Source organism: Balaenoptera musculus, chromosome 3 (genome assembly GCF_009873245.2).
Source record: "Balaenoptera musculus isolate JJ_BM4_2016_0621 chromosome 3, mBalMus1.pri.v3, whole genome shotgun sequence".
Lineage (NCBI taxonomy): Eukaryota > Metazoa > Chordata > Mammalia > Artiodactyla > Balaenopteridae > Balaenoptera > Balaenoptera musculus.
The window spans coordinates 47,864,406-47,881,997 of record NC_045787.1 but is presented as its reverse complement, the minus strand read 5'-3'; the positions used below and the strand labels follow the sequence as shown (position 1 = coordinate 47,881,997).

The 17,592-nt window shown below is 39.5% G+C and overlaps 1 protein-coding gene across 7 annotated transcripts in view; it reads right to left on the bottom strand.

Moving 5' to 3' along the window:
- KIF2A (kinesin family member 2A) overlaps positions 1–7,424 on the bottom strand; it is a 68,459-nt gene extending 61,035 nt beyond the window's left edge. For 4 of the 7 annotated variants that reach the window (XM_036845889.1, XM_036845890.1, XM_036845891.1 and 1 more), the window contains exon 1: positions 7,107–7,422. In XM_036845889.1, the coding sequence (XP_036701784.1) occupies positions 7,107–7,170 (64 nt within the window). In that variant the 5' untranslated portion in view covers positions 7,171–7,422. Of the gene's footprint in view, positions 1–7,106 lie in introns of all 7 variants that reach the window. The other 3 variants (XM_036845888.1, XM_036845887.1, XM_036845886.1) reach the window with 2 other exon arrangements.
- Between the last annotated feature and the right edge of the window lie 10,168 nt (positions 7,425–17,592).

The window sequence follows — 17,592 nt, the reverse complement described above, 5'->3', positions numbered from 1 at the left end:
TTTTGTCAGATTACTGTTAGGAGATGCTACTTTTTCTCAAATAATGGATCACAACCCTGGGTGCACACTGAAATCACCAGTGTGTGAAGTTAAGTTTCACCAGCGTATGAGATGTCTTAAAATAAAATACTGAGGCCCTGGCTCCATATCAGACCAATTAAAATAGAATCTCTAGGCAAAGGACCCAGATACCAGTAGTGATAGGTGGGGAGTTGTTTATGTTTGGCTGTTTGTCTCCAAAGCCCCACAGGTGATTCTAAGAAGCAGTCAGGGCTGTGAACCACTACACTAATCCTACCCAGGCTAGAAACAGAACTCCCATAACATTTATCCAATATGTTCTCTAAATATATCCATATCCCATATCCCAAAAATACACTTACCACATAGCCTTGACCAATATATATAATGTAAATATCCAAAAATGCTCCTTCATGAGGCTTAAACACTTTACAGTAGTTTATACACTTGAGCACAGGGTTTCTCTTTTGTAAAATGGGAAGATACTGTCTACATTATAGGGCTGTCATGAAAGTCAAACAAGATACTGGATTTAGCAAAGCAACTGACTTATAAAGGGCACAAATGTTAAATCCCTTCAGGTATCAAGATTAACACCTGGATTCACTTTTTAAGAAAGAAACAAAACTCAAGTGGCAGTATGGAAGATACAAGCTATCTGGATGAGGCTGAGTAGACAGCTCCTGGCCAAGGGTTCTAATCAAAGGGGTCATTCTTTGCATAATACAGACACTCAACAAATTTCACCAGAAGTATGTCCCATCCTGATCCAACCCTTCCTTTAAAAAATTTTATATAGGTGAAATCTGGTTAAAATTAATGCCCAAACCAATAAAAACCTGGAGAAAAAGTCTTTGAAAGTAAGTAAAATACAGCCCAGGGAGGTGCCTGACTCTCATAGTCCCTTGGCCACACTGTGTGAAGAGGCTGTTCCCAGATCACACAGAAGCGCTGTCAGCTGGCTCTATCTGCTTCCTTGGTCCCTGCGTTTACAAGCACCCCAGCACAGGATATCTAGAGAGGAATCTGCTGCCAGGGACTGGTCTGCCAGAAAGTTAAAATGGAATAAACCTTATTCCTTTAAGTATCAAAACAAAGGTTAAAAGTTATAAAGTCAAAACTCAAATGAGTATTAGAGAATAGAAAATAGGCCAGTAATGACAAATAATGCCAATTTCAATTGACTGACAAGGGCTACCAGGACTGGTGGTGCTGTATTTTAAGAAGAATTCTGAGACTGAATATATAGGTTTATCAGGAAAGCATGCCTCGAGAGATAATGGATATTGGTCATGGGAAGAGGAGGTGAAAAGGACAGCATGTATGACATGTATTTTCCATCCAGAAGACTCATAACTTCAAGAGTCTAAAGAGTCTAAACCTAAAAAGGTAAGCGGTAATGATGTACACACAGAATGGCATAGTTCTATCAGTACTAATCATACTTTGTTATCAATCATTTGTTTCTGAGGGCAGGAAGTGTGTGTATCTTATTCTTTTTTTGTATCTCCAACACATATCAGAATGACCTATATTTAACAGACTGTTAACAAAAGTATACTTAATTAACTCTATAAGAAAACAGAATTATGAGATCACATTATTTTGTGATATGACATAATGTCACATTATTTTGTGATATGACATGATATGACTTAAAGTCTATACACCAAAATACTTTCACACCCTAATAAATGCCCATTTGAACTGCAAGCTTGATTGCAGTAGGTAGGTAGTGAGAAAAACAAGCAGTACCCAAAATGGGAAAGACCAGGACTAGATTTAGAAGCACAACTTTTAAAAGGGACACCTCTCCCCTCATTCTACTCTTGGGAGATAGAAGCAAAAAGTTAAACTTAAGGTTAACCAACAATGAAATGATACTCCATTTCATTTTGCGTAAGTTTTCACTAGACAAATCCCAATCACCATGAACTTGTATTTAGTTCTTGTACATGGCACAACATCCACTATGTGTAATCAAGCACTTAAATATTTAATATGGTGAGGTTCTAATGTCTATTTTCACTTAGGCACTACAATACCATTAGTACTACTTTAATGAAAACAGCTAGTGTGTGATAGAAGAGCAACCTTCCCACACTTGCTCCACAATTGGACCAGAAGAGTGAAAATTAGTTTTACTCAGGGCTTAAAATTTTATCTATTCTCAAGCTCAAAACTACAATATCAAAACAAATAAACACCTTAAAAGATTATTTTAGGTTACAGGATAGAGGTGTTAAAAGCAAAGTTGGTGGTTAATTCCAAAAATTAAGCTTTGCAAAAAATTAATGTAATATTAATGACAAGTATACTTGTGACTAGAAAGAATGGGTCTGGATGATCTCTCAAGGAATCTTTTTCTGGATTTTCCACACTTGTGCCTCCTTCCCTATTTGAAGGGACACAAGCTTAACTGGCTCTTTGCTATTTTCTCTAGATTTCTGACACACAAACAAGTTACCCTTGTTAACGTGCCTTTCCCCACAGTTCCAAAATTTCTGTCATAAGAATCAAGTGACTAGGCAATGAATATAGATTTCTTTCTGTGGTAGTTCTGGAAGCAACAAGTGATTGACTATTGAAAAGGGCTTTAAAGCCTTAGATTGCTGAATCTTAATGCTTATAGTTAATAAAATATCAGACATCAATTTGATCTCACCAATAGGGCAAATTTAAGAAACATTATTAATTGTAGGTTATCTGAGCAAAAGGGGCTTTCATATCTCAAAAAAGAAAAAAAAAATCAAAGTACACAAAGTGATCAACTTCATACCATCATCAGCAAACATTTGCCAGCATTTGAAGAGAGCTAGGAGTAAAGGGAGCTAGTAAAGAGCTAGGAGTAAAAGGACTTAGGTTTTGGTCCAGGCTATGCCTCTAATTAACCATGTGATTTTGCAAGTAATCCAGCCTCAGATTCTTCACCTATAAAACAATGAATCTGCCACTCCCTACCCTACTTGCCTCATAGGGTTTCTGTGAGGATCCAATTAGATAACCTATTTGGAAAACTATGAAGACCTAAAATATATATATATATATATATATATGGAACCATCATCATGCTAATCACCATGTAAAAAGAAATCACTAGTCCACAATTTCCTCCATTCTACCCACTTCATAATCAAAATCACATAACTGTACCAAAAGGAACTATATTGCTTTGTGGTTCATTTTTATTACCTAAATTCAGTCTGCTCTCCAAAAGGCTATATAACGACATGTAAAGATGAACTAGCAGAAGAATATATGTGGCAAAGTAGGTAGAGAATTAAGTCATTAAAATCTTTTCTAAAGATTGTCTGCCCCAAACTCAAAGATTCCTGATGGGTCCTTTGAAATCTTCACTTTCCTCTGATTTCAGATGCTTAATTAAAGCACTCTTTTCACCATTTAATTAAGACACAGGAATATTTTTTCTCCCACAACTCTGAGTTTTGTGACCTTCTAGTAAACATACCATAACAGTTTTAACTGGATCATTCCAATTGGGCTCTATAATACTGCTCTCTAGTGGCTTTCCCATGAGTGAGAAGCAATTTCCTACATCTTTACTGGGCTGTAGAAAGCTGTATATGGTTCCCAAATAATAGAGAATTCTTCCTCTACTGTCACAGTTCTTGATAGTATGGTTTCTATGCTATGTAAGCCAGGTTCCTGGCTGCCACTGTATGAAGGTGTATGAATCTAGACAACTCACTTATAGTGACTGGGGACTCAGTTTCCACATCTATAAGAATGAGAACTGGATCATCTCCAAGGATCTGTCTGGTTGAAATAGTGTATGATTCTCTTCAGATCACATTTATCAACCCTGTGACTAAGAGACCCCAAAGAACAATCCCATCATAGCTGCAGCTTCAAAATATTCAAAACATATCTCATCACTCCCCCAGCCCCCAAACGATAGTCACAGCTACTGTAGAACGAATAAGGAATGTTTTAACAGTGCACGGTGTTTTTTTTTTTTTGGGGGGGGGTGCGTCTCCCAATGAAAACTACCTAGTTACACAACAGTTAAGACTGCAGTTCTCAGGGTCATTAGATTCCAAAAAGAAACTGAATCAGAAAGATAATAGGAAGACACATGCAAGAAAATAAACATGAGTGTTCATTTCCAGAAACCAGTCCAATTTCACACCAGGTTATCTCCTGTGGCTAGGGATAATCTGAGGAGTCCAAGCCTAACCTCTGTCACTTCTAATCTTAGAATACCAAAAGAGTCAGCAAGCCTTCACAGATCACTCAGTTTCAATCAACTCTGGGAATCTTGAATAAGAGGCCTGTATGAGGTGTGGTGGGCATGGGAGGTAGAGAGGGAAGTGGCTCACAGGATGAGCACAGAGGCAAGGGTCTCCCTTCCAGGTAAGACTTCATCTTAATGGTTAATTAAAATAATGTTCGAAAACCAAAATCCAATAATGAATGATTTGCTCAAAAACTAAATACAAGGAACTCAGCTAGGAACACGATGGGATACGCAGATGAATTCAGGGAATTTAAAATTCCTTGATGCTCTGGCTCTGGTTGAAGTGGGCATGGGGAGGCTGTCATCCCTTAATTGCGTTCTCCACACTACCCCTTGTCTGGTCAGTTTGAAAACATAATATTAAGAAAAATGTACCCAAGTATTAATACTTAAGGAAATATGCTGTCTCATGAGTCTCCTAATGACTTAGGAATTCAGTGGCTGACTGGCCATCCAGCTTTAGTAATCAATGAAGACTTAGCAGGGATTAGTTTTGAGCAGGGTGTTGAAAGAGAGTAACAAGTCTACTTTAGTTACCTGGGAATATATATACTTTTAATATAACGTAACGGACGGGAGAAGCATGCTCGGAAACAAGGACAAGGATAACCATTAGCAAGCATGCAGAAAAACATCAAGTCACCAGTTAACAGCAGTCTAGCAGCCCTTCTTCATCGTGTGGTTTCCACCGTCTCAGGCATTACATTCGTGCTCAACCAACTACAAAGTTTATTTCTGTTACAATGACCACTACTGTTTTATCTAAAACACATAAGCTTGAGGGGAGCCTCCCAGACATCAATTTCTACTGTGAAACACCACCACCCAATGCAAATGATCATTCCCTTCTTTTCAAGCTCTCTCCTTATCTGCTACCTTCAACCTTACCATGCATCTGAGGAGCATAAATATGTACATGACTATAAGTTAAGATGATATACATTATAATGATTTCCATTATGTCTCAAGGGCAAACCGCTTTGAAATGTGATTTTAGGTTACTTGCACTTATGTAAGAACACAAAGCTCTTACATGTCTGGGTTTCTAGTACAGGCAGAAGGTTAAGGCAGAAAGAGTATTAAAAGCCTCTATCCTAGAACCACCCCCCCCCACAAACCAAAATTGTTTCCAGTCCGATACGTTTAAATAAAAAGATGTTACCCCAGAAAATATAAAATTATCCAAACCTTTCAAATATCATGATACTTCTGATAGATTCTACAGTAACACCTATAATCATAGTTAAAGGCTTAGAATGTAAAGAACTTACACATTTTTATGCTCCTCCCCCAAATTTAAAATAATATATAAACCCTACTTTTGCTAGTATACGGTGAACCTGCATTTACCTAAAAAAGAAACTGCAGTTAACAGCACTGCTTAAGAAAAGTTATTTGAAGAGAAAATATAAAGAAACCCCAACCCAAGTAAAAGAGACATCTCTTTCCCACTAGTGTTGCTGGTAACTTCTAAAGCTCTAAGTGGTATAATTCATATTCTCACATACAGGATAATAATGCTTCCAGTTGTTAACACAAATTATGTCAAATATAACGAAGGGGAAAAAATCATCAGCTATACAAGGTCTTCCAATACATCACATAGATAACATGAAAGTCAATCTCAGCTTCACATAACTTGGTCAAACCTGGTAGAAACCAAGAGGGTGTGGATGTACCAGCAACAGTTACCACCGACTAGGCTAAATGATAATAAGCCACAAATTAAAGGTACGGTATAAGGAACACCGCACACCTCTCGATATTACACACCTCTGCTTTCTTCAATGTTTGGATTGAAAGAAAATAATTTATCCCCCTCCATGCGTTTTCTCCTTTACAATATAAATTATTTCCAAGCCTGGCTGGCTAGTGACATAAAACATTTTCCCCAAGAGAAACCTACAGAAAGATACAGAAGCCTAGGGCTTTCTCTCTCTTTCTAATTTTAATTAAGCCCGTGACTCCACCTCTTCTTACACTTTCCTCTAGGTTACCTCTCCGGAGGGTGTGAAAATATCAACAGACGGTCCCCCAGCCCCACCCTCTCAGTAGTGCCTCGCACTGACTGGGCTCATCCCGCTCCTTCCCTTTCAGCCTCATCACCTTTGAGAAGCTTATCGAATACTTCTCCCCATTTATACCCGCACCCTTATTCATGGCCGAGCACGACAAGCTCCGCATCCTTCTTCCAAGGAAGGGACTAGCAAAAAAGAAAGAGGCATGCTCGAGAAACGACAGACGAAGAAACGTGACAGCCAGACACTTTATACCAGCGGGGTTGGCCTTTCTCCCCCACCTCAGCCTGGAACCAGCAGTCGGTTCCCTAAATACTGAAATCTCTGGTCTTCACGCTCTCCCCACCCCCGCAGAGATGAGGCCGGAAAATGAAAAGGCCGGGGTGAGACGCAAGGCTGGGTCAACCCTAACGGAGCCCGCTGCCCCCACCCCCCGGGCTGGCGTCCCCGGGGAGGATGGAGATCGCGGGAGGAGCGAGGGCTCCCGGCCCGGGACCCGCCAGCGCGCCCGCCCGAAGCCCCCAGAGACGCAGCCCGCTACACCCGGGCCCTTCCCCGCCGGCCTCCCCCGGCCCAGTCCCCCGAAGGGCCCCTCCCCGCCCCGGCACTGCAGCGGCACCCGGGGCGGACCCCAAGCTGGCCTCACTCGCACACACGCCACACACAAAAGCGCCGCCGCGGCCGCCGCCGCCGCCGCCTTCCCGCCCCCACTGCGCGGCGGAGTAATCAATGAGGCAGCCGGCGCCCGCGTCCTCTCCGTGCACGCCCGAATGCGGGGCCCGGGCGGCAGGGGCGGCGGCGAGGCTCACCATCGCTCCGCTTGATCTCCACGTAAATCCCGATCTGGATCTTGCCGAAGTTGGCCGTTGCCATCACCTCATCTGGAGCAGCAGCGGCTGGCCGAGGGAGGGGGACGCGAGGGCGGAAAAGGCGGGGAGGGGACGGGGTAGGTGTGGGAGGGGGAGCGGTTGCCCGCGGCCGCGCCGGCCCGGGCGACAGCGTGAACGCGAGCCGGGGCCGCGAAGAGCAGCGGCGGGCTGGCAGGCGGAGGCCCCGGGCCTGCAGGCCGGCGGGAGGACGCGCACGCCGGGGCGTCGGGGTGAAGCGAGGGCCGGGGCCGTGAGGCGGCGCGGGCGAAAGTGGGAGGGCCCGCGCCGCCCGCCCTGGAGCCGACGCTAGGGAGGCGGGGCGCCGCGCGTCTGCGCAGAGCGCTCCTCCCGCGTCTCTTCCTTCTCTGCCTGCCTTTCCCGGCTGCCTCGAGGCGGCCCCGCCCGCAGTGAGGTCGGCAGAGGGAGTGGAGCGCGCGCTCTACGGGCAGCAGCGAGTCTGCGCCTCGTTTGATTTCGGCGTGCGGCCTGGAAGAGGCAGGAACGCGCGCCCCGGTGCCATCCGGCCTCTCTGGCTTCCAAAAATTGGCGCTGTTGCTGGAATGGATTAAGGACCCTGTGGTTTCTGGGCGTTCCGGCTGGAGCGCGTGGCTGAGGGATGAATTTAGGGGTCGGCCATTGACAGCATGGGTGCAGTGTTTCATCTGAGAGTGTCACCTCTGTTGCTACTTAGAGGTGGCCTGTCCAAGTAACCGTCTCAAGGTTTCCCATCCAGTTGTGGAAGAAAAGAAGAAACACCTTTGAGGTGTCACCCATCCTAGGTCAGAATGAAGGTCCTCTTTTCATGGCTTTGACTTATAGCTCATCGCCACTCAAAAAGAAACCCTGTGGTATGGGGGCGGGGGGGCGGGGCTTGACTGCTCGGTTTATGATGCATCCAATGCTGGTGTCTTGTCTCTGCTGTAGGGTTCAAGACTATTTGCACTGGACCATAAAACCAGTAACTATGATTCAAGGACAGAGGGCAGACACAAGGTTGACTAAGGAAGGTGCCTTTCCTGCAGTCACTTGATTAGTCTGACCACATCAGCAAGTGGAGAGCGGGATTCTTCATCCTGGCAGAGCAGGAAGGCCATGTGGACAGGGACCATGGAAACTATGTTTACAGGACTGTGTAAAACAAACCTCCAAACGTGTGACTTTTGCTTCTAGTATTAGGATTTGATATGGAGGAAACACACTTATCGTGCCCTACTTTCTCTAGTCATTGTTCATCTCCCTGTAATATTAACTAAAAACTTAACAGTTTTAAAATTTAAAAATTGGAAATGATATATGTGTGTTAAGTGCGTGTGTGGATATATGCAAATGGCTAGAGTTTTCAACCTAATATAAGTAATCAAGTCAAATATATCCTAAAAGAATTGTTGAAAGATTCAGACTACGTTTGTAACTTGAATATATTAAAGGCATAGTTGTCAAAAGAAGAAAGTTTCTTAGATCCAATCTAAAGTAAAAATAATGTCTATGAAAAAAACACCGGGTAGACAAGTTAGAAAATAACCGACTTTTACATTCCAGAAATGACATTACTGTAAATCTCAATTCAGGACCTCTGTTTCAAAATAAGATTTGAGCAAATCAAGATTCAGTTTTTTTTTTTTTTAATAATCTTGAGAGTTTTATCTGAACGCTTTGAGCTTCTGTCTAGTAGAACTCATTCCCTGATGTTTCTATGACTGAGGTATACAGCATCTATTTATTTGCTTGCAAATTCTTTAAAGAAAACAAAGAAATCAAGCTATACACCTATTAAATTTAAAATTGCTTCATAAAATATTATGTTTTATCATGGTTGCTGACACATACTTTGCGACCTGTGGGAGGTTTTCATGAGGGTCAAGTGAAATAAAATGTGATAGTACTTTGTATTTATAATCAAGTTATAAAACAAAGTAAACCACCCTACAAAAAATAACCTAGTACTCTACTGTAATCTTCAAATCATTAATTCAAATTTTATATCCAGTGATGTAAAATTAAACACACTTTGCAATTTGCCTCTGGCCCTCAACACCTCACATTTGAGAGGATAGCAAGAGCTTTACAGACCTGTCTGTATTCTTTTACCCACTCGAGTCCATCCTAACTTAACTGACAGAATAATCTTGCTTAAGGATAATTTCCATCAAGTCATATCCTATTAATAGTGGCTGCTGTTGTCCTACCCTATCCTGAGTTGATAAACCATTTCAAAAAAATCATAGTTACTGTCATCGAGCCAAGCCAATCTCTTTATAAGGCCCAGATTAAAAAAATTTTTTTTCTGCTTTGGGGTCATTAGTACATAAACGTTAAGAGATTATTCCAAGAAAGAGGCTGTTAAGCCAGTGAGCAGGATTTGAAGCAGAAGCCAACACTCACCTTAACCAGTTACCTGCTCCCCTGGGGAAGAGCAGAGGCATGACTTGGCTCCAGTTCTAGCTCAAATTAGACGGACGTGTCTACATCTTCTTACTTGAAGTTTTCCATTCAGTGTTTGCATCTATTCTCAGTTACACAAAGTTTGTGGATCTAGGATCAAATGAAGAAAATGGATACAGTTGACAGAAACTCTTTGACTTTGTTGTCTCCTTTCTGTCCTGTGCTGTTTTGGAGACTTTTTGGTTGTCAGTGTTTCCCAGTCCCATTAAATTTACTCAAATTTTAATTCTAATTAAACTGGTGTAATTTTATTATAATATATTTTAGTCCTTAAGCAAATACATTAAAAACACCTGGGAGATATAAATCCCAATTTTACCCGCTCTGAATATTTGCTCTTTTCTTCTCTGTTGGATTTCTCTTCCTGCCTGCAAACATTTTCAGGCTCCTTTGTCTTGGAAAAATAATCTTCTTTTGATCCTTCTCTTCCTATATAAATTCCATTCTATTTTTTACTTTCCTTCCCCTGCCAAATTCTCAAATGCCTGCTTTAAATACCCACTACCTTGATTCCCCATCACTCATTCATTTCCTAGCCCCTAAATCTGGATTCAATCCTCTACTGAATTATAGTTTTTTAAAGTCAACAGTTACTTGTAATTATCTCATTCAGTATACACTACCATCTTTTTTTTGAATTTTATTTATTTTTTATACAACAGGTTCTTATTAGTGATATATTTTATACACATTAGTGTATATATGCCAATCCCAATCTCCCAATTCATCCCACCACTACCACCGTCACCCCCTGCCCCGCTTTTCCCGCTACACTACCATCTTTATTTGCCTTGAATTCATTGAAGAATGGCCTACCTGCTCTCTCCCAAACAATACTGTTTCTGCTCATATAGTAAGTGATTTACTCTCCTCTATTTTTATTTTTGGCTGTGCCACATGGCTTGGGGGATTAGTTCCCTGACCAGGGATTGAATCCATGCCCCCTGCAGTGGAAGCACAGAGTCCTAACCACTAGACCACCAGGGAAGTCCCTTACTCTGCTCTATTTAAAGCCTTTCTATGTGGCAAGGCACAGCTGTAGTTTCCCTTCTTTATGGTGCTTTCTCCACCCAATCTAATCTATAATGACTGTCCTATTTGGGTGATTCTCCCCCCAGCCATGATCATCAGAAGCACTTAAGAAATATTTTAATAAAAATATGTAAGCACAAACTCTACTCCAGGCCTAACAGTTTAAAATTTCCAGGGGGGAACTTAATGTGGTCTGTTTTTTAAAAACTCATCAGGAGATTCTGAGGTGTATATATAACTGGTTGAGAACCAGTTGATTACCCTTGAATTTCCATAATTTGATATTTTCTATACGTTGCCCATGTAGGGACTGGGTACTGAATAGACACTGATTGGTTATTTACCTAGTCCACCTTCTTCATTATAATTCTTTCATGTATACTTTTATTTTTTTATTTTTTATTTTATTTTTGGCTGTGTTGGGTCTTCGTTTCTGTGCAAGGGCTTTCTCTAGTTGCAGCAAGCAGGGGCCACTCTTCATCGCGGTGCGCGGGCCTCTCACTATCGCGGCCTCTTGTTGCGGAGCACAGGCTCCAGACGCGCAGGCTCAGTAGTTGTGGCTCACGGGCCTAGTTGCTCCACGGCATGTGGGATCTTCCCAGACCAGGGCTCGAACCCGTGTCCCCTGCATTGGCAGGCAGATTCTCAACCACTGCGCCACCAGGGAAGCCCCCATGTATACTTTTTGATAGTCTACTTATCAAACTTATTTTGATAGTATACTTTCACTTATACCTTTTGATAGTGTATTGGATTGTATTAACAGTAAGCTTTTGGTACAAAGCTAATTTACAAAGCCTTTTAAGGTCTATATTGAACTTAGATCTTAGAACTTAGAAATATCAAATAGTGTGGTGTCATATTCCATCATTGTCTACATTGAGGTATTCCTAATCTTTATACTTATTAATGACATATTTGTCTTAATTGTCATTTACATAACTAATTCCTCTCAAGTATAGGAAGTGTAGAGGTTTCCCCTTACACCAGATTTTCAGTAATTTGATGAGTATGAACTCATAAGTAACAGGAGGTGGTCTTTTCACCATTTGTAGTAATATATCCAAACTGAAAATCATTTATATATCCTTACATAGTTCTTATTAATTCGGGAGCTTAGTAAACTCTTTTATAGAGTTGTCATGGAGCATCAGTGATTTAAAACAAGATGATTGATGGTGTGCTACACATCCTCATTATTTTAAAAAACTATGGCCGGTGTTAGTTTTTTCAATGTATTCAGTCTAAGTCAAGTATAACTAGAGAGAACAGGTTTCCCTGAAATATTTCTTGTTGTTAAAGGATAGCACCTGATTTTTTGGTTGCTGTTTTGATGTAATCAACTTTACAGAAAGCAAATTTTCCAGTAAATATTAAGGTCCCAAACATACCTTATTTCCCTAATCTTTGTTAATATGTATACTTACTTTTATGGCTGTTTTAATTCCTTCTTTAAATCGAAAGTATATGTTATATACTGTGAGTGGAGCCTAGCTAGGCCATAGTAAATACATTTTACAACAGTGGAAATAAAAATTTTTTTCATTATAGATTTAGTCTCTTAAAATAATTGTTTTGCTTGACTTCACTTCTTATAACTATTTCAGTGTGTTTTTATAGTCCATATGTCCATATACTTATAATTTTTAATAGCCATATACTATTCCATATATTTCTTTTTTTTTTTTTTTTTTTGACCTTGCTGCATGGCATGCGGAATCTTAGTTCCCCAACCAGGGATCCAAACATGTCCCTTACAGTGGAAGCACAGGGTCTTAACCACTGGACGGCCAGGGAATTCCCATACTATTTGATATATTTCTAAATCATTTTTTGCTTACACATTCACTGTATTGTTGGGTTATCTTCAATATAAAATTCTAATTGTGAACATCTTTGTAAACATTTTTTGTGGGAAAATTCCTCTAAATGAAAATATCAGGTCAAAGGATATGAAAGTTATACTTAAAATGTAAAAGAGATAACATCACTGCCTTCTTAAAATCAGTTACCAGCTTCCTAGAATAAAATCTAAATTCTTTACAGAACTATACATGATCTAGCTTTGGGTACCTCTCCACCCTTGTCTGGTACCACACTCCTGCTCATTCTGCTCTAGCCTCACTGAGTTCTTTTCTTTCCCTTAAATATGGCAAGCTCTTCCCCAGATCAAGATTGTGGCTCTTGCTCAACTTTTCATATGATTGTTTCTTGTCATCTTTCAGGTCTTAGTCAAAAAGCACCTCCTGAAAAAAGTCTTCCCTTACCCCCCACCTCACCCCCACTTTACTCTCTATCACTCTGTAACTTACCACCTGCAATTACCTTGCTCCATTATTTACTTTTTGATCTGTCTCCTCCCCCATTTTAAAGTAATTTCCCTGAGGGTAGGAACCTTGTCTAATGTTCTTTGTTACATCTTCAGCACATAGAACAGTACCTGGAACACAGATGCTCAGCAAATATTTGTTGAATAAATGAAGGAAGTTTAACTCTTATATTGTCAAATTTGTACTCTTTGATTTGATAGTCTTTTCTTTTCTTGAATGAGCTAAACTGGTAATGTATTTCCTCATTTACATGACCTAGAAAATCAAAATTTAATGTTTCCATCTTCTAAATCTCAAAATCTCTAGTAGATATAGATTATTACATAAGTAATAAATTCTCATAAAGAATTTTATTTTTTTAATTTAATTTTTATTTCATTTTAAAGTATAGTTGATTTTCTTTTTTTATTATTTTCATTTTATTTTTTAATTTTTTTTAACATCTTTATTGGAGTATAATTGCTTTACAATGGTGTGTTAGTTTCTGCTTTATAACAAAGTGAATCAGCTGTACATATACATATGTCCCCATATCTCCTCCCTCTTGCATCTCCCTCCCATCCTCCCTATCCCACCTCTCTAGGTGGTCACAAAGCACCGAGCTGATCTCCCTGTGCTATGCGGCTGCTTCCCACTAGCTATCTATTTTACATTTGGTAGTGTATATATGTCCATGCCGCTCTCTCACTTTGTCCCAGCTTACACTTCAACCTCCCCGTGTCCTCAAGTCCATTCTCTATGTCTGCGTCGTTATTCCTGTCCTGCCCCTAGGTTCTTCAGAACCATTTTTTTCTTTTTTTTTTTTAGATTCCATATGTATGTGTTAGCATATGGTATTTGTTTTTCTCTTTCTGACTTACTTCACTCTGTATGACAGACTCTAGGTCCATCCACCTCACTACAAATAACTCAGTTTCATTTCCTTTTATGGCCCAATAATATTCCATTGTATATATGTGCCACATCTTCTTTATCCATTCATCTGTTGATGGACATTTAGGTTGCTTCCATGTCCTGGCTATTGTAAATAGAACTGCGATGAACATTGTGGTACATGACTCTTTTTGAATTATGGTTTTCTCCAGGTATATGCCCAGTAGTGGGATTGCTGGGTCATATGGTAGTTCTGTTTTTAGTTTTTTAAGGAACCACCATACTGTTCTCCATAGTGGCTGTATCAATTTACATTCCTACCAACAGTGCAAGAGGGTTCTCTTTTCTCCACACCCTCTCCAGCATTTATTGTTTGTAGATTTTTTGATGATGGCCATTCTGACTGGTATGAGGTGATACCTCATTGTAGTTTTGATTTGCATTTCTCTAACGATTAGTGATGTTGAGGATCCTTTCATGTGTTTGTTGGCAATCTGTATATCTTCTTCGGAGAAATGTCTCTTTAGGTCTTCTGCCCATTTTTGGATTGGGTTGTTTGTTTTTTTGATATTGAGCTGCATGAGCTGCTTGTAAAATTTGGAGAGTAACCCTTTGTCAGTTACTTCATTTGCAAATATTTTCTCCCATTGTGAGGGTTGTCTTTTCCTCTTCTTTATGGTTTCCTTTGCTGTGCAAAAGCTATTAAGTTTCATTAGGTCCCATTTGTTTATTTCTGTTTTTATTTCCATTTCTCTAGGAGGTGGGTCAAAAAGGATCTTGCTGTGATTTATGTCCTAGAGTGTTCTGCCTATGTTTCCCTCTAAGAGTTTTATAGTATCTGGCCTTGCATTTAGGTCTTTAATCCATTTTGAGTTTATTTTTGTGTCTGGTGTTAGGGAGTGTTCTAATTTCATTCTTTTACTTGTAGCTGTCCAGTTTTCCCAGCACCACTTATTGAAGAGGCTGTCTTTTCTCCATTGTATATTCTTGCCTCCTTTATCAAACATAAGGTGACCATATGTGCGTGGTTTATCTCTGGGCTTTCTATCCTGTTCCATTGATCTATATTTCTGTTTTTGTGCCAGTACCATACTGTCTTGATTACTGTAGCTTTGTAGTATTGTCTGATGTCCAGGAGCCTGATTCCTCCAGCTCAGTTTTTCTTTCTCAAGATTGCTTTGGCTATTCAGGGTCTTCTGTGTGTCCATAGAAATTGTGCAATTTTTGGTTCTAGCTCTGTGAAAAATGCCAGTGGTAGTTTGATAAGGATTGCATTGAATCTGCAGATTGCTTTGGGTAGTAGAGTCATTTTCACAATGTTGATTCTTCCAATCTAAGAACATGGTATATCTCTCCATCTGTTTGTATCATCTTTAATTTCTTTCCTCAGTGTCTTATAATTTTCTGCATACAGGTCTTTTGTCTCCTTAGGTAGGTTTATTCCTAGGTATTTTATTCTTTTTGTTGCAGTGGTAAATGGGAGTGTTTCCTTAATTTCTCTTTTAGATTTTTCATCATTAGTGTATAGGAATGCAAGAGATTTCTGTGCATTAATTTTGTATCCTGCTGCTTTACCAAATTCATTGATTAGCTCTAGTAGTTTTCTGGTAGCATCTTTAAGATTTTCTATGTATAGTATATCATCTGCAAACAGTGACAGCTTTACTTCTTCTTTTCCAATTTGGAATCCTTTCATTTTTTTTTCTTCTCTGATTGCTGTGGCTAAAACATCCAAAACTATGTTGAATAATAGTGGTGAGAGTGGACAACCTTGTCTTGTTTCTGATCTTGGAGAAAATGATTTCAGTTTTTCACCCTTGAGAATGATGTTGGCTGTGGGGTTGTCATATATGGCCTTTATTATGTTGAGGTGAGTTCCCTCTATACCTACTTTCTGGAGGGTTGTTACCATAAACGGGTGTTGAATTTTGTTGAAAGCTTTTCCTGCATCTATTGAGATGATCATATTGTTTTTCTCCTTCAATTTGTTAATGTGGTTTATCACACTGATTGATTTGTGTATACTGAAGAATCCTTGCATCCCTGGGATAAATCCTACTTGATCATGGTGTATGATCCTTTTAATGTGCTGTTGGGTTCTTTTGCTAGTATTTTGTTGAGGATTTTTGCATCTATGTTCATCAGTGATATTGGTCTGTAGTTTTCTTTCTTTGTGACATCTTTGTCTGGTTTTGGTATCAGGGTGATGGTGGCCTTGTAGAATGATTTTGGGGGTGTTCCTCCCTCTGCTATATTTTGGAATAGTTTGAGAAGGATAGGTGTTAGCTCTTCTCTAAATGTTTGATAGAATTCGCCTGTGAAGCCATCTGGTCCTGGGCTTTTGTTTATTGGAAGATTTTTAATAACAGTCTCAATTTCAGTGCTGTTATTGGTCTGTTTATATTTTCTCTTTCTTCCTGGTTCAGTCTCAGAAGGTTGTGCATTTCTAAGAATTTTCCATTTCTTCCAGGTTGTCCATTTTATTGGCATATAATTGCTTGTAGTAATCTCTCATGATCCTTTGTATTTCTGCAGTGTCAATTCTTACTTCTCCTTTTTCATTTCTAATTCTATTGATTTGAGTCCTCTCCCTTTTTTTCTTGATGAGTCTGGCTAATGGTTTATCAATTTTGTTTATCTTCTCAAAGAAACAGGTTTTAGTTTTATTGATCCTTGCTATTGTTTCCTTCATTTCTTTTTCATTTATTTCTGATCTGATCTTTATGATTTCTTTCCTTCTGCTAACTTTGGGGGTTTTTTGTTCTTTCTCTAATTGCTTTTGGTATAAGGCTAGGTTGTTTATTTGAGATATTTCTTGTTTCTTGAGGCAGAATTGTACTGCTATAAACTTCCCTCTTAGAACGGCTTTTGCTGAATCCCCTAGGTTTTAGGTCATCTTGTTTTCATTGTCATTTGTTTCTAGGTATTCTTTGATTTCCTCTCTGACTTCTTTAGTGATTTCTTGGTTATTTAGTAGTGTATTGTTTAGCCTCCATGTTTGTATTTGTATTTTTTACAGATTTTTTCCTGTAATTGATATCTAGTCTCATAGCATTGTGGTTGGAAAAGATACTTGATACAATTTTAATTTTCTTAAATTTACCAAGGCTTGATTTGTGACCCAAGATATGATCTATCCTGAAGAATGTTCCATGAGCACTTGAGAAGTAAGTGTATTCTGTTGTTTTTGGGTGGAATGTCCTATAAATATCAATTATGTCCATCTTGTTTAATGTATCATTTAAAACTTGTGTTTCCTTATTTATTTTCATTTTGGATGATATGTCCATTGGTGAAAGTGGCATATTAAAGTCCCCTACTCTTATTGTGTTACTGTCAATTTCCCCTTTTATGGCTGTTAGCATTTGCCTTATGTATTGAGGTGCTCCTATGTTGGGTGCATAAATATTTACAATTGTTATATCTTCTTCTTGGATTGATCCCTTGATCGTTATGTAGTGTCCTTCTTTGTCTCTTGTAATAGTCTTTATTTTAAAGTCTATTTTGTCTGATATGATAATTGCTACTCCAGCTTTCTTTTGATTTCTATTTGCATGGAATATCTTTTTCCATCCCCTCACTTTCAGTCTGTAGGTGTCCCTAGGTCTGAAGTGGGTCTCTTGTAGACAGCACATATACAGGTCTTGTTTTTGTATCCCTTCAGCCAGTCTATGTCTTTTGGTTGGAGCATTTAATCCATTTACATTTAGGGTAGTTATCGATGTGTATGTTCCTATTACCATTTTCTT